The sequence below is a fragment of the Varanus komodoensis genome, unplaced genomic scaffold (assembly GCF_004798865.1).
Source record: "Varanus komodoensis strain SLA01 unplaced genomic scaffold, ASM479886v1 scaffold3, whole genome shotgun sequence".
Lineage (NCBI taxonomy): Eukaryota > Metazoa > Chordata > Lepidosauria > Squamata > Varanidae > Varanus > Varanus komodoensis.
Window position 1 is genome coordinate 63,448,874 of NW_025335761.1, and position 21,468 is coordinate 63,470,341.

Below are 21,468 nucleotides of genomic sequence, written 5' to 3' on the forward strand. Positions count from 1 at the left end.
CGGCTGCGAGAGGAGCGAGGCTTCGCCGCCGCCGCCGCCTCGACAAACTTTTCCAACCTGACTTCTTTTCCTCCTCTTTCAGTTTCGGCCAACCTTAATTCGTGGCATCCAAATCGGTGTCCCTTAGGAGTCCCCTTTGGCCGGGCTCACAAGCGGCAGCACTGGGAAGCTGTGACCAAGTGGCGCCTTGTCCAGTGTTCCCGTGCACCTGTGTGGGGAATGCGGGTTAAGAAGTAGCCACTCCGATTGCGATCTCGAAGCGATAGAATGGCTGCCGCCAGCAGCTTTCATTTCGTTTCGTTTCGTTTCAGCACTCCCTGTTTGAACTGTCCTCACTGGCTGCCTAACGGTTGTAATTTTGTTCTAGATTATAGCTTTTGATGAGTTGAAGACTGACTACAAGAATCCAATAGACCAGTGTAATACGCTGAACCCTGTAAGTTTACACAAGAGAGATCTATTTGTATTTTTTTGCATTAATTCCTAGTCGGGGTGGGCTGTGAATGTGGACTTAACATACATTGGTAAAATGGTGTTCAGTAATATCTGATGGATTTAAGATTTCTTGGCAGAATTCTTTCTCTGTCCTCCCCCTCTCCCCAAGCTTGAACTTCTGACTTATTTATCTGCTGGTGATCTTGTCAGCTGCAATACTAACATTCTTTCAATCTGCTTTTTACATTTTCGGCACAAAGACAGTTGAAAAGGTTAAAAAGATTAAAAGAGTCAAAATTGCATTAAAGGTGTGTACTGCTTTTTAGTTTAATGTCTTAATGCCACTCTTCTTTGCTTTCCATTTTGTTAGGAACATCTGTATGATTTATGTTAACTAGTTATTGTTCAGTGTGCTCATTCATCTGCCTGTCTTTTGTCCAATAAGGAGTTGTAATAGCTTCACGGACTTTGTGCATTGTAAGTTCACTTGCTTAATAAGAGATGGGGAAAACTGTTACATGCTTAAACTCTTTTATAATTAAGTCAGGGTTACTAACAAATCTTTGTGCCAAGGATTTACTAGAGTTGACTTTGAGTTTAACTGGAAAAAAAATGCCAGGTTCCTTCTTAATCAGAGTTTGCAAATTGAGTTCACGCCTAAACTTTGGTTAAGGTGGAGCCCTGCTTAGTATGGATTCAGATTTAACTCTAAGGTATGATAAAGGTAACTTGTTGCAGAAGGGTGTGTGGGGGAGAGAAGGCAAGATGGTTTCCTATGGTGGGTTCCTTGATCCATGCTTTGCATTGGCAGCATTACATCTGCATGTGACCTTGAGGAGAGGCAGAACCCATCTTAATGAATGAATGAATGAAATTTAAATTAGAATTGGAAAAATGACAGTTTGTGGGCCTGTGCTTTGAGGTGGCTCTTCTGGGTACAGATGCAAGCTCTGCTTCGTCTGGCTTTTTAGAGTTGTCGCCCAACTGCCAGCATGTTTCCCGCCGTTAGCTTTTGGGTTGGATGCAGCTGTTCAGGTTGCAGGCAAAATATAGCAGGCACTTGTATATACACTGACATGCTCAGAAGGACTGGAGGTCCTCGTGCGTTCCCTCTTTTTTACTATTTTCTTCATTAACAAAGTTTTTTGAGAAAGCCAGGGGGACGCTGCCGCTCCTTTTCTCCATGTCTTTTTTGGTTAGAATTGTTGGAATGCATCCTGCTAGAGGACTTTATAGGATAGTCGTGGTATCCTGAGATGTTGAGCCAGAGGGTGGCAGGAGGAAGTGGTGCCCGTGGTCACCTAGAAATAAATCCCGGGCTGCGTATGTGTGACAGCCAGGAGGTGCTTGCACAAAGCGGGCATGTGGAGGAGACCGAATGCTGTGAGCCCGGATAGCTGCTGCGCATGGAACAGTTTACCCTACTCAGTCATCTCTCATTTGATGTGGAAGGGTGAGAGAATGTTCGCAACACGTATGCATCCCCTTATCACAGACATCTAACTAAAAAGTGACTGCCGCATGCATGCTCGACATGATTACCAGTGCCTCTCTGAGCTGTATGTTTGTTAACTGTGTCTCAAAGAATACAGGCGAGGGTCTTTGGATTGTCACGGGACTGAACTGTGTTCCTGTCGATGCATCCTTACGGAGGTGCGGCAGGAAGCCATGAGCTTTAAAGACCCATTCAGACAGAAATAACTTGCAACACAAGAAATGGCCAGCAATGTTCGCATTAAACTGTGGGGGAGATGAGCTGCTTAGGGCCTTCTAGATGTTTGGATCTGTCACTTTGTTGATTCCTAGCCCCACTGCAGCCCATAGCGATGGACGAGAGAGTCATGGGCTGGAAAATCTAGAAGAGCACAAGGTCCCCACCCAGAACAATGTTACCTGCTGTGTGAATGAGCTTTTAAAATAATTCAAAATAATTTAAATCACTTACTCTGAGGCTTATCTTGCTTCTCAGAAGTGCAATTGGAATTTTTACCTGCGGAACTTGGCATAGTTTGTGCCTCTTCCTTTCATATTAGATGCCTTGTGCAGCAGACAAATCCAGGAATGTCAGCGCAACAGTAGCTTTTGTGATGTGTGCCAGTTTTTGGTGGTACAGACTGCTGGCTATAATATTCCCCCCACCTCAATATAAACGAAAGGGTTTCACAGGGAAGTGTGATGGCTGAAAAATGAATATATCAGAAATGAAAATCGCAAATCCACTTTCTTAGGGCATAAAACCCCTGGCTACTCAAAACTTAATTCTGGGGTTTTTCCAGCCCTATTGCTGCTTTCTGCAGGGTGCAGTTTGTGTTGTCTCTATTTATGCACACTGATTTTTACTATGGTACCAGCCCTAACTCTGCCTTTGTAAAAAGAGGAATGCTTAAAAAAACCTCAGGACTTCCAAACATCAGAATTTAGATAAATGACCGCAACACAACTTTAGCTGAATAGTCTGAAACATCCGAAACAAACAAAAAATGTAGTGTGGAATTGTGCAGTTTTTGAATCTTAGTTTGAAAACAGAAATTTTCAGAATTGCTTCTTAGTTTCATGATTATGAAGGCAACTTAATCTGATGGAATGTTCTAAAACCTTACATTCTTGAAAGCAGATAAAATTCAGAATTGTTTTAAAATCTCTCTAGTGGATTTTCTAGACTAAATAAATAAACCACAATTTTTAAGGGGCAGTTGGTTTTCAGAGGCATGCTTTCATCCCTCCCACTTTGGACATGGAAACTTGCTACCTCAGAATCTCTGGAGTTGCTTTATGAAAATAAAACCCCACATATCCTGTCTTCTTTGGGGCTTACGTTTACGTGTAGGTGTATAATTCGGGCTTGCACAGTTGGCGTTTTAACCCCTAAATGTTGCAGTGAGATTCTGGGCCAGTTTTGCCTCTAGGCAGCTCAGGTCCTGCCAGGGAGCTCCACCGCAGGCGCTGAGAGAGAATCTTCCCACTCTCACTGCCGTGGTGCCTTCCAGATGTTTCGGACTTCACTGCCAATCCAGCCCAGCCAGCATGGGCAGTGCTGAGAAATTCTGGGCTTGTAGTCAGGGCACCACGTTTAAGAAGGCTGCTGTATGCCCATCTGCTACTCTAACAAAAAGTTAGATGGAAAATTTCTCGAGTGACTCTTAACTTCCCCTGGAATTGAAGTTGAGCAATGGGAGGCGTGTACGAGCCCTTAACGTGCCCAATGCGTTTCTTCAGAATATGCAGAGCTGCTTTTTTTTTACAGTCAGATTGCATATTTAGTAAATGGTAAATGGCCAGCGCTGTGCGAATTTTACCCAGGGTACGTAAAACAGGGAAACCAGGTAGACAGGAGTTCTGCTGACTGATCTGGTCTAATGCTAGCTTTGCTTATCGCATCCCTTTCCTTGTTTCCCCTAAAAACTTACGCGCACTGAATGTGGAAATGGAATAGGCTGACTTGTGTGTCTTCCTTTACAGCTTGTACTTCCAGAGTACCTCATCCATGCGTTCTTCTGTGTTATGTTTCTGTGTGCAACAGAATGGCTTACGCTGAGTCTCAATATGCCGCTGTTGGCTTACCACATTTGGAGGTAATTCTGGACATGGTTTAGTATCCGCTTATTCATGGACAACTTCTTACCGCGCTGTCTCAGGTGGACTTTCTCCTGAAACCTAAGCATATGGAGAAACTGGGTTAATGATTTTGCCGAGTTTTTTGTAACCTACACACACGACCTTCAACGAATGATTAGTACTGTAGCCAAGCAGCTCAGAAAAATTGGTTTCTGCCTGTCTTGTCTTTGACTTAAAGGAAAGCAGGTTTCTCTTTCCTTGGCTGGAAGGAAATCAGCAGATAATGCAGTCCTTGATCTCCGTGCCATATACACTTCTTTGTCTTTCCCATCATTTCCATTTGAAAAGTAGATGGAGGTTCCCTTTTCTGTTGCATTACAGGACATCAGTGTTTAACCTTTTATTGTTGTTATAACTCTTTCTAGCTGTTAAAAGGGCATGGAGAATCCATTTTTGCAGACTATTTGTTAATTTCCATGGTGCAAGTAAATAAATGTTAAAAAGCATTGGATTGAATATTAAAGACTGTTTGAGTATAAACTGTATTTGCATAATAGCCTCCCTGCAAAAAGAAACAGCTACTAGACATTTCCAAAATGTGTGTTTAAAAGAAACATTAGCTGTATTGCATCATCAGGGGTTGGCTGAATTAGGCGATTCCTTACTCCGGAGATGTCACGGCGCCCAGCGGACACAAAGCAAATGTTTTGCTGAATAAGATTCAGCCGAAGATCCACGCACATGGGTGCCATAGCAGGGAGCTGCTGATCAGGCGTTTTGTGGCGGCGCGGACACAGACATTTTTCCAATTCCCAGATAGACCCTCCAGTCTAAAATGGTTGGGACCCCTTCCCGAAATCAGTACCATGTCTTGCATCAAGGCCACATCCTTCTCAGCATAAGGTCATAACTGAATATGTTAGCTCCAAGCAACAGTCTGCCGCTCTGCGTGGATTGTGCAATCATGTGGATGCTTTAGGAAGATCCCAACCACAGCAAGATAAAAATAGGTCTCTGTTGCTTGTCCCAGCGCATCACAGGTAATCGGAGCTCACCTTCCTTGAGTTGTTATGACTCATAGGTGTTTCTGCCTGATCTTTTCTGTCCAAATGGCTTGCCTCTTAAACACAAAAGCATAAATACTTAGGTTTTCTTTCAGATGCCAGTTACAACAAATTCAGAACAGGGTGTGTTATCACCTTTTTTTCTATTAATGATTTTTTTTAACATAAGCAAATACAGAAAAAAGAGAAACACGTATGAAACAAGCAAGCTGAAATGAACAAAGTTGCCAAGGGAATTTTACACAAATACAACCAATGCCTTCAAAACTTTCAACCCCCCAAATTTATCTTTCTGACTTTCAGCCCTCTATGGGAGTTTAGCAAAAAGGAAATAATTAATCTATACAACAGCCAATCTTCCAATTGTTTCAAATCCTCTACTGCTTCCTGTCTTGTTGTTTCCAAACTTCCTTCAAATTTCATTAATCATACTGAGCATAGTAAAATTTCCATTTGTCATTAAATTCCTCTACCAGTCTTCTGTTTGCATAATTAGTTAGCATTGTCACCTTCAACTAGTTACGGACTCTCACGTGCCTAGGAGAAAGGCATCTGTCAGACCTCAGTAATCGCTTCCTCCTGTGAGCAGGATTTGTCATCACTTTAGCTGGGGATCAAAGGAGATGCTTTGGTTAGAAATGGTAGGTGTCTGGTTCAGTTAATTAGAGCAACTCCTTAAGCAGAGGTGTCTCTGAATTCATACCTTTTGATACAACAGAAATCTTGAAAGGCGGTAGAGGTGCATGGAGCAAAGTTTTTCCGATACCATGAATACATTTCTGGTGTTTTGACTAAAGGCAGTTTTAAATGCTAGAGCAACAATATGCTGAGTAATCTGTGGATAGAATCTGCATTGTTTCCTGTAGCTTTTCAAGATACAAATTCACTTTTCTAGGTATATGAGCAGGCCTGTGATGAGTGGACCAGGACTGTATGACCCAACAACAATAATGAACGCAGATATTTTAGTGTATTGCCAGAAGGAAGGCTGGTGCAAACTAGCATTTTATCTGCTCTCCTTTTTTTACTACCTATATGGGTAAGTCACCATGTTCATTTCGACGCATTATGTAGCTCAGAAAGCTGCGTTTCTAGCAACTGGACAATTTAAGAAAGAAAATAAGAGTGTCGTAAAACCTCGCCACCAAGTGTCGGCGAGGAAGACAAGTTGCAGAAAAGCTGCTCTCCGAAAGGCTATACCAAGCCAGCCAGAAGGGATGTGTTGCGGGGGTTTTTGTGGTACTGAGTCGTCTGAATATTTGCTGCAGCCGCATCACAAATAAGGCGGTGGCAGGGGTGAATCGTTCAGCGAGAGATTTTCATCTCAAATTTTATTTTTTATTGAAAGCTTTTGTGTCCTGCCCTTCACAGTGTTTAAGGGCAGCGACTGTGCTGCGTGTGACTAACCAGAGGGTCTTTCCCACTGTGCCTTCATGGAGCTGTGCAGCCTGGGCCCGCGTCCCGAGTCCTAGGGGAAGAACAAGATGCTCTGTTTAATGGGCAGGTGTTGAGAATGGTTCTTTCAGCTACTGCTGGGCTAGCAGGTGGAGTGGTTAGCAACGCCCTTGACAGGGAGATGGTGGGTGGGCTGGCTCTGGGAGTTCGGCTGAGCTTATGCACTTCTGTAATGTAGCAAAAGGACACGTGCAGCTGGAGTGAATAGATGTGACAGCTATAGATGGGTGTCTGGTTCACTGTTTATCCTTCTTCCCACAGCATGATTTACGTTTTGGTCAGCTCTTAAGGACGATGCCCAGCAGACTTGGTTCCAGTAAAGTGCATGCAGAAAAGCCACAGAACAAAGAAGACTCTGCTATCGAGATTTAACTATGGAATCTGGTGTCCACAATTACAATGGGAGGATCGGACTTCCTCTTCTCACTCCCCGCAACCCTTCCAGTACGTCTGTACTTTAATACTCATGGACAGACTTTTTTAAAAAAATTATTGGGATGGTTAAAGTGACGAGAATTGCCTATAAATTGATGTAAAGCAATCGCCTCTGGCTTTGGAAGGTTTTCACCCTGCACTCCATAAGGAACAGCCCATGCCCTCCATTATAGCTGTATCAATTGCTGTATAGTGTAATAGAGGATTTGTTTGCTTTGTTTACTGGACTTTATAGTGGCTCATTTGAGTTAGGGACTTCCGTCTAGGTGTCAGTCGTAGGTACCAAGTGCTTCTGAAAGACTGAACGCTTCTCTGTATTATCTCTTAGGTAACCTCTGTGTGTCTTATAGATGAATATACGAGTACAACTGCAGGAGGAATAGTGGTTCTGTTTTTTACTCTCTGGAAATTCTCTGCCTCTGATGTGCGTGGCTCACACTTGCCATATTTACATGAACTGAAACCCCTTTGCTTTAATTTCCAAGCTAAGTGGATACAGTAGAGAAAGTGGAGCTAATGGTGAAGGTGCATTTTGAGACCACTCTTGTTTGAAAGCGGACGGAGAGAAGAAGGAATGTGTTACCATTTCAAGATACCATTTGGACCACACGAGGTAACAAAGGTAGTTCTGAGAGTGTGAAAGCTCATCACGTCCACTTTGACACACATGTGCAACGAGGTTGAATAAATTTCTGTGCGGTTCCTTAGTGCAATGCAATAAAGATCCAAAAGACAGGTATTTACCCTCTTCTGCTCGTTTAAGCCAAAAGTGCTTTGGAACGGTTGGTTTTAGTCAAATGCTGAGGCAATATCGTTCCAGCAGTAGCTTGTTTAAAGGTGAATGATTGCTGCGTGTACTGAACAGTTACACTGGCTGTAGACTGAAGATGGGGAGAAGCTAGGTCACAGTCCTTCTGTGGGCCGCCTCCTGCTTGCCGGCTGCTAGAATTCTTACTAAGGTGAAGAGACCATTCTGAAGAGCGTAGTCTCTGGAAGAGCCTCTTGTAACGTTTAAAGCACTTTGGATCACGGAGATTCCTGGAAAGCAGAAATGGAGAATCCGTCAGACTCAAGCTGGTCCACCCCTGCTGTAGACCAGCCTTCCCCCGTCTGGCGCGCTCCAGCTGCTTTGGACACTCGTCAGTCCAAGTCAGCATGGCCGGTGGCCAGGAATGCTTGGAGGGGGAGTCAAAAACGTCCGGAGGGTACCAGGTTGCAGAAACCTGCGTAGAGCATCCTGTGGCCATTGGCTGTGGAAGCAAGTTCCTCTCCACCGGTTCATGCTTCTTGGAGCAAAGGAGAAGGCAAGGGAATGGCGTTTAACCATGAGCGGCTCGTTTTGCTGCTGTTACAGGTTGTGTGAAGTCAACCATGGATATTTCTGTAGTAAGCAAGCCCTTTGTTTAGATCTATGGAGTTAAATTGGAATAAAAACGAAATGTTGCCCCATCTGTATGTTTCGTTACACCCTAGGTGTTTAAGAGCCTATCAAGCTGCAAAGCTGTTCTTGAGCAAGGGTGTTAGGATGTATTGATACGAGGTCGCAATTTGAGGCCCTAATCTCTCATGACAGCCAGGTAGTTTTTCTCTACAATCTTCTTTCCATTGCCATCTTCAGAAACGGCTGGTTTCTGGAGGCCGGTGTGTGAAGTCTCACATTATGTTCATGTAATGCTGTAATCTCTAGCTGTAGACTCCGACATTGCTTTAGTTCAGTTTCCATACTGGTCTGCTCATATAGAAAAGGTCTCTCTTGCTGCTTAACCTCTTGTAACGCAGCTGACTTCGTACATGTTCTTTAAACTCGTGCAGGCTGTGTGCAGCATTAGCTTCCACATTTGGACTCGTTTAGGCTTTTAAGAACAAACCAATGAGGTGTCACAGATGTAAGTCCGGCATTGCAACTTGGGTGGCAGACATCTTACTGGTCAGTCAGATGCTGCACAAGCGCACTCACACACCCGTCCGCTTTTTTAAAACGCAGTTCGTGTTTTCTGTAACAAGTTCAACAACACGGTACCAAAATGGGAACTTTAAAAACAGTGCTGGATCTCTCTGTGAAATGGGAGAGAATTGTATATGTGTAAGTTATTTTCAACTGCTTTCAAGTCTGAGAGAAAATTGTACCTGTGCTTTTAGGGGAAATGTGCTGCTGTCAGATTCTCTACCTCTCTTAAAGTGTGATGCCTGCATTCAAGCACTATTTCCTACATTTTCTTTCACACTAAACCTGCTCTTTAACGGTCTGGTCTCAGAAGTTGAATTAGTGGAGAGAATATTTAGATTCTCCTCATCTTTCAAGGATAAAAATTGGCAAATAGAATGCATGAAGTTCAATTAACCAGTAACAGGGGCTTTGCCATAAAAATGGTTTCTGACTTTCCTCTGCTTCTCTGTAAATGTACAGCAATCCGGTAAGACCAATAGGGGATGATATCAAATGGGAACAGCAATGGGTTTAAGTTGTATAGTAGAAAATATCTAAGAAGGAATGACAAATGGAATATATTAACCAAAGAAGTTGTGTAATTTTTCTGAGCATTAAAGGAATGAATGAGTAGCGACCTGCGATGTCCAGCTCTGATATTAACAGGCAAGCCATACTTGCAGGTACAGTGTATTCTCAAGGTCTTTAAGGTGTGGTAAGAACGATACCTGAAATTCTAGGACTATGGCCTTCCCCACTTAGAAACTGGGATATTATCCATGTGAGCACTGCAGACATGGGTGTGTATTATGGTGGCATATTTGTAGTTTTTGACCACGGCAAAAGTTGTTTGCATGTATATACCAGAAGTGAAATTTGTGGTGTTTTTTGAGACTTGATCTAGGGGGAAAAATGTTTATAGCCTTTGGAAGGCTTACATGAAAGAAAAACAAGCAACCAATGTAACCACTCTCGATCTAACATCAAAAGGAATTGTTGCCCAAATTGTATTGTCAAAGCAGGAAAGTTAAAATGGAACAGGAGGAATGTCTGGCTTGACAGACACCAGTTTGCATATGCTGGTTGTAGAAAGCTTTCATAGCAGTCTTCCCTCTGAAGTTAGGAAAACACCACCAAAATGTCGGGTTAGGCAATGCCTAAAATTTGGAGGAGGGTTGGCAGTTCAGTACAGCGATTTCCTGGCCGCAGTTACCGAGCAGCACATAGATTTTGAAGCAAGTGGGCAGGGAAGTCCAGTGCTGGGATCCTGACACACGCTGTTCAGGGTTTTCCCTTACAGCAGCCCCTTGCACCCCCCAAAAGCCGCTCCTGAAGGCTGCATGGTGCTGCAGGGACGTTCCATGTGGTATGTGGTGCTGCTTCCAAAAACGCAGCCTCCGTTGCCGCCCTGTGCATCTAGAGAAGCATTTTGCATGTACGCACAGGCCCTTCCGGAATCTATTTAAATGCGTTTGCTGTTGCAACTGCTGCAGTTACATCAGTCCCTGATCAGCCTCTACTAGGAACCACGTGCCATCCTTATAAAACATTCATCTGTATTTCTTCTAGAGCTGTAGATCGCAAGTCTGCCATGGCATTTATTCTCTCGTGTTTTCCACAAAATCTTTGAAATTCAGCGGCCCAAGCATTGCCGGTGCTAAATAAAAACGAGCCAAAGCAGTTTCCTTGACTCGGTGCAGTCCTATGCATTTTATGTTTTGCTGGAAAGTCTGAGGACCTTCCAGCCAAAGCTGATCAAGACCCCATCCTATAGCTGAAGTAGTTATATTCTGCCTTATAATAAGTTTACCATAAGGCTTCACATAAACTGAAGAGGTAAGTATAAAAGCAAGTGCATTTCCCGTCAATGAAGAAAAATACACACAAAGGGAGTTAAAAAGAAGGGTTTAATGGAGTCATTTATTATGAACTCTTCCACATGTAACGTTTTGAATGAATCTGATCATGCACCCCTGACAGGTTGCTTTTTTTGTAGTGAGCAGTGCAGCAAGAATATGATGATAGGGTAACCGAGGAATTCCAGTGAAAAGTAGAGAGAGGTTCAGGGGGCACAAATGCATGCATTTTTACCGGGAAATGGGCCTTGCTAGAGTACCTTCTGTAGCCAGGTGGGCAGCCAGGGCATCTTTAAAATCGTGGAGGTAGTTGTACTGCTGCAAGGAAAAGCAGAGGATGATTCAGGTGAACATACGGCAGCATTTGGATGACCAGACCTCTCCAGACACAGGTGCTGAAGTCCGTAGAGAAAGGTACTGATGGTATAGCGAGTATGGATCCTCACAGACTCCGAGGAATTCCTCCCTACTCTGCCACCCTCTAGCTGTCAAGCGGGCGCCCCCTCTTCGGGTTCTGTGAGGGAGGCAGGGGGTGTAGCTGAACATCCATTCCTGTTTGAGTTCAGTTTTGTGCTGTGGCTTCCACTTTGTCCTTTCTCAGTTGAGCTGGCTTAGAAAGGCCAGTCTGCTGTGCCACATCAGAGAAGGGAATGAGGTGTCAAATTTCCGTATTGTGCTTTTTGCAAAACACTCGCAGCTCAAGGACAGAGTGCAGAATAAAGCACGGAAAGACGTGAATGCCGTAGTCTAGATACAAAAGGATAAAAGACCAACTAGTATCAACAGGGATCAAGAGCAACGGTGGATTTTGATATGGCCTTGTGGCTAAGTGTAAAAATAGTGCATTCTGGATGCTGTCACCCATGACAGGATGTACTGCCTTACTCTCAGAAAGCCAGGAGAGACTTCTAGTGCCAAGCAAAAGATGGTTATTAATTAGTTGTCCCCTCTTAATCTCTGCCTGCCTCCCCAGCAGGCCCAACACAGCCCAATCCGTACCTTTACAGTCTGCATTGCGCCCGAAGCCCTAAAGTCTCGCAGGCTGTCTGGCCTCCTGTGGAGCCACAGAATCGGGTATCTGCAGGAGAAGGCAAGCTGCTACTGTAAAGGATGAAAGAATTTCAGTTAACAGTCTAACGGCCTTTTTACTCTGGAGACAGAACCGCTTTGGAAGCCAAAGCAATGCATACCGAGATGTAAAGTTTTCTGTACAGGGATAGCGCCAAATAATTCCAGTCGAACTTGGTGGAGCTTGCTTCAGAGCAGTCTGGCAGGAATGGTGCGCCCAAACTACAGTTCCCCATTGACCGTTTCAAACATGCTGTGAGAAATTTATTACACATATTACTGAGGCTAAAGCTGAGAGAGAGGCTTGTGTGGTCCCTAGAGTGCTCACGGTTGCGCTACACATCAACTGGGAAGTATTCTTGCATTTCACAGCCTCTGGCCCTGATGCATAGATAGGTACCAAGTTTATCCCTCTGAGGTGGGCTTTGGTTGGTGAAAACTTCTGCCACAATATATCTGCGGGTCCTCCAGATGCTACAAGACTCCGTTGTGTTGGTGGAGCTGAGTTTTAAATCAAAGGTTCCCATGTCCTAGCCAGTCCTGTTAAACACAAGACATATTGTACAAGTCTCACCTCCCTTTTTAAGGGCTCCGTCCACTCACCTTGTGACCTATTCCATGTTTTAGGCAACTTATGGAAATGCATGCAAGGCTTTGCCTCCAAAGTCTTGTATAGCTGAGAGCTAGGTTTCCCCCACTTCTCTCTTTCACAGTGACATAACAGTTTTTGGCAAAAGCTATTTCCAACGTACATCCAGCAAACTATAGCCACTAAATAAAGAGCCTCTGAGCATCCACAGAGCAGCTTCGAGAATCCCCCTTTTGATTAACCCTGAACCCCACCCCACTGTGAGTGCCCTTCCGGAGATGGGTCGGTCTCCTAGCTCTGTGCAGCCTCTAGCTGGCTAACCCTTCTTTTGAGGCAGTGTGTGGGTTCAAGAATTGTCTCGGGCTCTTCTGGCTACTTTCCCATGCCCTCTTCCTGGCTGTTCTCAGGGTCAGCCTGAACACCTGGAGACAGTGGCCTTGAGATAAACTCTTCCGCCTCCACCATTCCTGTGCCTGGGGGCCTCATTCCCTCTCCATCTGAAGAGTCTGTGTGACCTTGGTCCTGAAATGCTCCTCGAGAACAACTGCCTCCATTCCCAGCACCTGTATTTCAACCTGCCAGGTCTTTTGCTGGAGGGGAATTTAGTGCTATTAAAAACTATGAGAGCCCGATATGTTCCAGGTACACACAGTTCTTCCAGCCTGGCATTGAAAGGGGACCTCAGCGTTTTGCTTCTAGGATGAGGCGGGAGGATATTCTGCGTCATGCACAGATTCATCATCAGACCAATTCATGCACAGGACTAAACTAGCCATGATAAACCAATCAATGCTTGGCATGTATTCTTTTAAAAAACAAAAGATGCTGCTTACTGAGACAGGATCGGCCAAGTCCTCCATAACAGCTGGAAGAAGATGGCGGCACACCAGTAAATGCCACTGTTCTAGAAAGCCAGTTCTCTCTCATCACCGCCGCCACCGCACTGCGCATGGAGCCCACCTTTCCCCTTTCGTGCGCAACGCCGCATGGCTCGCATGGCTCTCTGTTACCCTCACAGCATCCACCCTGTGAGGGAGCTCAGGCTGAGAGTGGCCACTCCGAAGTCGAGCCGGGAGCTTCGGGTCTGAGTGGGGACTAGAACCCGGGCCTTGCAGGTCCTCGTCCAGCACTCAAGCCACACACCGCGCAGGCTCTTGGGTGGTTTCTTAAGCTCCGTAGGAGGGAAGGATAAAACTATAATAACAATGTAGAATAAGAAGAAAACCTGCAATGACCAAGGGCGGCCTGACTTCACCACCTCACTGCCCTTCTCCCATTTTTTCTGCTAAAGCACTCTGTTTTGAAATCTCGCCACAGGGAGACTGTCCAGGGCATGGCCCATTTTGTATCTTTCTTCTTCGCTATACTGGGACAAAGCTGCAGCTAGAGGAAGGCGACATTTGCAGCAGAGGTATTACCATTTTTGTACGCAGCTATGCAACACTGACCAGCTCTGTGAGTAAGGGAGGAGGATAAAGGACAGTATTAAGCGGACTGCAACTCACTGCATTAAGGTTTTCCGGTTATATTTGAGGCAGCTCCTCAGTTCATTTAGGATCAGGCAGCATCTCGTAATATCTGGAGTCTCTCCGTCAGGAATAGGGTGATGGTGCACAGTGATCCTGTGACTCTGATACGCCTCCAGAAGGTGTGGCACACGATACTTGGAGAGTTCACCCCTGGTACAAAGTACAAATATGTCTTGCACGCCATGGTTCCTCAGTTCGTCTGCAGAGAAGTGGAAGTGCTTGCTAAATGACATGCAAATCTTGTGAAATCTCGTTTGGAAAACAGTCCAAGTTGACTTTGCAACAAGAAACTTGCACATTTCGGACTGAATCCTCGAGCAAACTAACAGTGCCACGCTTTATAGCTTCCCTAATTTTAGCAACAGTACGCTTGCCCTGGAAATGGGATTTTTTGGCAGAGAGAGTGTTGTTTGCGGTACAAAACTGCAAGGACAGCAACACTAAGCAAGTATTTTATCCGTATTTTGTACCGATTCAGACCATGGGTCCACCTGGACCTGTAATGGCAACACTGCCTGGCCGCAGCGGCTCACCAAGAATTCAGCCAGTGCCCTTTCCTGACCTTACCTGGAGATGCCAGGTACTGAGTCAAAGCCCTGCTGTGCGGGGAAGCGTGTGTCCTGCCACCAAGCTATACCTACCCCGCCAGCTGGTAGGATTAACTGACCCCCCCATCAACAAAAATATTCCCCCACAGAATTAATAACCAATGGATCCGAAGGGCATACAATTCGCTAAGATTTCTGCGGGAACCTCCTCGTGGCTTAAGGTTCGCTTTTAAGGACCTTCCCCACTCGCCTCTGCCTTCGGTTGCCAGGGAAAGCACCTTCTGTGATGAAACGGTCTTGCGAACTGGTCTTCCCGTGGTTCCTCACCTGCTGTCTAGCCTGCCAGGGTGAAACCGCTAAAAAGCAGTATGTGTCTATTAAACAAACGGATGAAGGGAGGACAGTCCTAGCTTCAAGGGCCCAAGAGCCTCAGGTGACAATAACGAATGGCTGAAAATCCCATTGACACATAGTTACCTATATCTTTCTGAAGACTTCTTCTAGTACTTTTGAATCGGCAGCCTAAAATGATGCAACATGGGTGCAAAAAAGAGAAAAGATCAAACAAAAATACAACTAGAACTACATATTTTTGAATACAAGCTGCCCCGATCCATTTACAGACCAGCTTGGCTAGTTATATTTCATTTTGGATACATGCTTTCATACCCTCCAGAAAGGACAAGGGGAAGGATCTTACCCAATTCATGGTTCTCTTTGACTTAAAAACACAGTAGGACCCAAATTCCATGGTACAGGAAAGCTCACATTTATGGCTCAGGCTTAGATAGATGGATGGTGAAGCTCGCTGATTGACTCTTCTTTTCTAAATTAATAAGCTTTTACCTTTGCTACATACCTGGTAGTGAACATATTCCCAGAAACTGGGAGTAGGCTGGTGCCAGGGCTAACCTGCAAGAAAAAAGACAGCTAAACACAGAGTCATTTAAACTGCAAGCAGCCAAGTTCTCTTTATACATGTGGTGTTCCTCTACAGCAGGACTCACAAAGTTTTATTACTGAGAACTGTGGAAGAGCATAAGGTTTGCCTTGCATTGCAGGACATAAGGATGTGTCAGAAACCTTGTTTGACACAATCCAGGAATTACACTGATAAATAAATAATCCAGAAATAATTTGGGGAGCTATCCTGAAAGGAACAAAGCATCCCTCACCATTCAAGGGCATAAGAGATTTTCACCAAGATAGCTGAAGGCAACTTTTGCAATATCCTTGAACATTTTACATAAACTCCCTGTCAAAAGGAGAAATTTAAGATACACTGGCTACAGAAATGGTTGCTGAACACAGAATGCCTACCCTTCAGTGCAGAAACTTAGAACTGCTTCATTTCAGCCATTCTTTATGAGAATTTGCTAAAAACATTATATTCCTCATAAGGCAATTATTAAATGTCCTACTGATTGGACAATTTCCTGTGATTTTATGAAGAATGGCATTGTTAATTTGTATAACAATAACATATTGGGAAGGCTGCCACACCTTAACTACGGAGTTACTTCCATACCTCCACAATGAAAGCCTCCAGTGTCTCAATCATGCAATATACCAGACAAAGATGATGACCTATTCTTAGAGGTTGCCACATTGTACAAATAGGGAGAATAAACGCATGATTAAAAGGCAGTGGTACTGGGGGGATGTCTGCCCCCCCCCCCGGCACTTGCTGTGGGTTCCAGCAGCAGGGCTCCACCTTCCTTCTTGTTGGTGAAGGTTGGTATGAAGCTACTGGGTTCGTTGAACCATGTTCCATTAAGGGGCTCCGTTTTTCCTTATCATCTGGGTCAGGTCAGGCCAGACAAGTGCCGAACCGCTGCCTGGATCTGATAACGGGCTGGATGAGGACCCCTAAGTTGAAACTGAATCTAGACAAGATGGAGGCCAGTGGTGGTGGTTTCTCGAGAGATGATGTTCAGTTCCGCATGGGGTCCTATTTCGCCTGGGAGTGCAGGTTTGCCGCTTGAGATTTCTGGACGTAGCATGAGCGACCTCTGTGGCATGGGGTGGCTTCGACTAGCTGTGGCTGCCCACCAGTTGTAGCCACTTCTGAGATAGTCTGGGCACGGTCATTTGTGTGTTGGTGACCTCCTAGTAACCTTGGATTACAGCAATGGATCAACGTGGAGCTGCCCTTGGAAACTGCTGCAAATTGAAATACCACAGACTGTAGCGGCCAGGATTCTGCCTCGACCTGCTCCGTTTACCCGTGCCATGCCAATTCAAACAGCTTCATTGTTCACTTTCGGACCCAGTTCAAGGTGTTGTTTTTCCCTAAAAAAGCTATGGCGCCCGGAGCGTGTGGGAAGCAGTGGGGCTTTTGGGTGCTAAACCTGTGAAGGGCTGTACCTTAAATTGCTTGGAACCCAAACCCCCAGAGCAGTGCCTGGTGCTTTATCAGCCCTCCGACAAGGCCCTGCTCCACGTGCGTATTCGGCCTGTCCCAAACAGGGATGGAAAATGTGAGTTCTTTCCGCTGTTGTTGGACTGCAACTCCCATTATCCCTCACCACTGGCTATGCGTTTTAAGTTTAGCTTCTGCTATCTTGCTTGGGGTTTTCTTGTACTGGTTTTATGCAGTACATTACCTGCAAATGTGATAGGAAGTAGAACACTACCAATATTTTAATGAAATAATTAAACAATTGGTTCCCCTTCCCCCACTCCTTCACCCCCCCCCCAAAAAAAAAAAGGGCAGAGAAGGGCATCAAGGCAGTAGGCTGAGTTGTTAAGTGAACACAGTGACCTGGTTTGGACCACACGAGAACCCCCTTGCTAGTTATTGAAGATGGCCTGAAACGGGGGCTGCTTCATCCAGAGTGCTTTTTTCCCCAAAACGAGCCCCTCCCCAGCACCTAGAAGCTGCTCTCACCCATGAGAGCCAGTGTGGTGTGGTGGTGAAGAGCGTGGGACTGGGACTCAAGCGACCTTGGTTCGAGTCCCCGCTCAGCCACGGAGCCAACTGGGTGACTTTGGGCCAGTCACAGACTCTCAGCCCAGCCTACCTCACAGGGTTGTTGTTGTGGGGATAAGATGGAGGAGGAGAATGATGTAAGCTGCCTTGAGTCCTTTGAGGAAAAAGGCAGGATATAAATCGGAAAATAATAACAACAACAAATAATGGTAGGCCGTCATCTGACCAGATGACATGGCCTTCCCTGGGCGGCCCCAACAGTTGGCAAGCTTGGCGAGAGTCCATTCTCCTGTACCAGCTCTGTTCGCAGTATAGGGACAACGGCACATTTCATTCTTCTCTGTCCCAGGAAGGAAGCAGAACAAGGAGAAGCAGGAGTCTTACCATCTTCTTGGCTCATTGTGGGCATCGTGTGGAGTAACGAACCCGTTTTGGCCCATTGCCCGGGTGGATGGTAGTGTCCTGTGAACTCTGTCAGTGACGAGTCCACAGTCCCCGAACCCTAACCGTGGACTAGGCAGCATGGCTGGCTGGGTTCAGACAATGCTACAAGTAACTGAAGGTGGCTGCCTTAGAAATTTTGCTTTTGGCGCATCAGTGACAGTGTCATAACTCTTCTCTTAAACCAAATGTTTTTTTGCTCCAAGAATAGATCTAAAACTGTGCATCTTAGAACGATCCATTTATTTTAGATTATTGTGTTGTGCTTTCCAGTAGAGGTTCAGTGAGAGCAGTAATATTTAGCAGTGCGTAAAAAATAAATGACATTAATAGAATCCTTCTCCTACACCCTGCCTGTTAAAGTCTTTCTTGAATAAAATGAAACTGAGCCAGAAGGTAGTTTTTTGTTGCACTCAGACAGAGGTCAGGGCTCTGGGTCATTGGAAGATGTACAGGTCCTTGTTTTTAAAATATGTTTATATTTTGGCTGTGGGTTTAGGCTCGTTGTCCTGCTGGCAGTTTGAACCTTGGCAGTCACCCCTGACCAAGTTCCCAGTCCCTGCCAAGGAAACGCACCTCATGTTTTCCTGGGGGTGGGGGTGGCATTCTCAGGACGGCGAGCAGTGCTGTCCTTGTGCCCCACGCGAATGTCTTCCAGCACGGCCCACAATCCATCCTTGGTCTCCGTTGGTTTGCTGTGTCTCCCGTGTGCCTTTCTGCAAACACCAAACCGGCTCTGGCGTGGCCTTGTTTTGGCACTGTCCTCCGCCTCCTCCCTCAGCCCAGCGTTGTGGCGCGCTGGATGGATGGTTTCTCCTACCTGAGCCGTGGGTCTCTGGCCGCTTCGGAGTTCGCACTGACCCCTGTTGCGTCTCTCCTCACCTGGGCACTGGGGTTTGGCGGGCTGGACGGCCGCCTCTAGACAGAGTTGCAGCCGCAACGTATTCTCTGCATTTCGGACGGGTCGGTTTAATGGTGCTCTGGGGAATGTTCCCGTTTGGGAGACGTTTTTATAACCCAACCCTGATCAGTGCTCCTGCACCATTTTATCCTGGCTTTGTTTCCGTATCTTCTTGGTCTTCCTGTCACTGCTTGCTTAGATTTGCTCTCCAGAAAACTCGGGGCCTTGCAGGAAAGGTGCATTTTATCTGAGATTATGTGATACTGGACTTGCACACAGGTGGACTCCATCCTTCTGCTTACAGTACAGTATGTGCCTTCTGGAGGGAGGGGTTGCCCTGGGGCTTATTTAGGCATGTCACTGCAAAGGAGGTGAATCTGCTTGCAACCAGTCAATTTCAGAATGTTTTTGTTCACTTAACTTTTGTTGTTGACATGCGCCCTCAAGTCATCCGAGCCCTATGGTGACCCTAGGAACGAAAACCCTCCAAAATGACAGTTCCATGTGTACCACAGTGAACTCTCTTAACCACTTGGAGCTCAAGTGGTAACAGTGCCAGTTAAATTTATTTCAGTTCCAGGCTGCAAGACAACCGATTGTGAGTGGGAGCAAATGCTCCTGCAAGGCACTGGATAGCCCTGCTTTCACTTTAGGGTTCCCACAACCACCGAATGCACAGTGGAATATAAGGATTGTGCCGAATAGTCCTCACTTCTGCACCTTTGGCCGAATGTGGGAATGGGCTCAAAGAAGGTACCAATGTGGGAGTGTGTGGTTTGTAGCCACTGTTCGGATCCTGGACTATTCCAGGGTCGCTGATTGTGTATGGACAACTCATGCGGGTGCACACACCAGAGCATCTTCACTGCGGGGCAGCGGGCAAGGGCAGGCAGCTCAGTCCTGCTCTACTTCCCTGCTTTTAGTGAATGCAGGAAGATTAAGGTAAGGATGGGGCTATGCTTGTACTTCAAATTCTTGGAAAGAAAAGCAGAACGGAGACAGCTGGAAATAAACAGAGAACTCAGATTAGAAGCCACTGCTACCTGAGCGAGAGGGAAGAAAACTCCAAAGACGTTCCAGAGGCAATTCCTTTGGACAATGGGCTGTATTTCTGCTCGCTTTGGTCTTACCAGGGATACTTGAAAAGGTGTCTGTCCTTCCTCCAAGGGTTCCTCATCTGAGGAGTAGAATTCATCGATGGCACTGCAGACACCTAAAGATTGTTACACCATCAATGTATTTACTGCACATCCCTACTCCAGGCAGTACAAATTAACTTCCTATTCCACACTTTTATAAATGCTTCATACCTGCATGGACTTCCCTAGCTGTCTTTTTTTTTAATGTCTAGACCAACATTGTTTTATGTTAAACATTGCAGCATTTAGTTAATAATTGAAGACTAAGAGAGGTATCATCATGGGGAATATGGGAAGCTATGTTATACTGGGTCTGAGCATTGGCCATTCAGCTCAGCATTGTCAACACTGACCGATTTACAAAGTCATGAGGGAGGAGGCCCTCTGTGGCTGCTGGCCTTGCTGGCCATGGGCTCCCTCCTTCACCGGGGGCGGCCTGCCTGCGAAGCCCAGTTGCTGCGGAGCTGGGCAGGCGAGGCCTTGCACCCATCCTGCCTGGGGGATCCTGTGGGCAGCTGGTTTGCCGCCCTGCGTGGAGTGCTGGCTACACTAGATGGGCCTTGGGTCTGATCCAGCAGCGCTGGACTTACGTTCTTATGACTGGCAGTAACGGCTCTCCAGGGTTTCAGGGAGTTTTCCAGTCCCGCCTGGGAATGCGGGCAGAGATCAAAGTGGTGGTGTCTCGGGAGGCAGCTTCAGTCATACGGTCCAGTTGCTTGAGGGTCCCAGAGATCTTCAGGCTTCCCGCAGGCAGGGGAGGCTAGAGAAGAGGTCACACTCTGGGATGGGTTCAGATGTGATGGAAGGCCTGAGCTGAAGCAAGGCCGCGGAGGACTTCCAAGGTAAGGAAAACCAGTGCAAGATTTAGGCAGGGGCGACACATGGTCAGAGTAGAAAGAGATGGGTAGTGGAGTCATTTATACCGCGATCTATGCACACCACTCTTTCTTAGGACGTTCCAATTAGCACAATAGGACTCGCGTATGGGAAAATGCAGCTGACAATGCATATTTGGCAATTGTATTCTTACACTCTCGTGGCTATGCTAGCCACACCAGGAGCTGAGGGAGGGACATATACCCGCTAATAAAGTGGGAGCGATCTAACTCCCAGATCTGTTGAGGGTCTTTTTTTGGGGGGGGGGGGGACTAGGGAAGGCTAGCCTGGCCTGGAGGCCTGGCCTGGAGGAGGCCTGGCCTGGAGGCCTGCTAGGGCCACATGTATTGACGCCCCCGGCAGCCACAAGCCCATGTCTAGCCCTGATGATGTTTCTGAGGGAGGCAGTGCCCCACCGGGTGTGTTCTGGGAGAAAAGGCCTAGATCCAAAGCCTCTCCATTTCCTGGGAAAGTCCATAATGCCTCCTTCCACAGCACCATGACGGTTTCTTGTTTTATGTCATCAAACTGACCTGTGGCGGCCCTATAAATGTTGTTGTTGCTGCTGCTAGTCGCAAAGTCGTGGCCAACCCACCGCGACCCCAAGGACAACATCCCTCCAGGCCTTCCTGTCCTCCACCATCCCCAGAGTCCACCCAGGCCCACACCCACCACCCCAGTGACCCCATCCAGCCCCCTCATCCTCTGCCGCCCCCTC

General features: G+C 46.3%; 2 protein-coding genes across 2 annotated transcripts in view; one reads left to right on the plus strand and one right to left on the minus strand.

The window, feature by feature from the left end:
• The window catches only part of CNIH1 (cornichon family AMPA receptor auxiliary protein 1), a 9,856-nt gene extending 348 nt beyond the window's left edge, over window positions 1-9,508 (plus strand). Inside the window, exons 2-5 of the mRNA XM_044436525.1 lie at window positions 368-436; window positions 3,895-4,007; window positions 5,950-6,093; window positions 6,771-9,508. Coding sequence (XP_044292460.1) covers window positions 368-436; window positions 3,895-4,007; window positions 5,950-6,093; window positions 6,771-6,798 — 354 coding nt within the window. The 3' untranslated portion in view covers window positions 6,799-9,508. The remainder of the gene's footprint in view (window positions 1-367; window positions 437-3,894; window positions 4,008-5,949; window positions 6,094-6,770) is intronic.
• Window positions 9,509-10,609: 1,101 nt separating this feature from the next.
• On the minus strand, window positions 10,610-21,251 carry CDKN3 (cyclin dependent kinase inhibitor 3). The gene is given in 10 exon segments (XM_044436264.1): window positions 10,610-11,045; window positions 11,727-11,775; window positions 11,777-11,828; window positions 13,218-13,249; window positions 13,890-14,112; window positions 14,939-14,983; window positions 15,321-15,373; window positions 15,663-15,670; window positions 19,875-19,948; window positions 21,167-21,251. Coding segments are annotated over 10 exon segments (708 nt in total). The 3' UTR covers window positions 10,610-10,958.
• Between the last annotated feature and the right edge of the window lie 217 nt (window positions 21,252-21,468).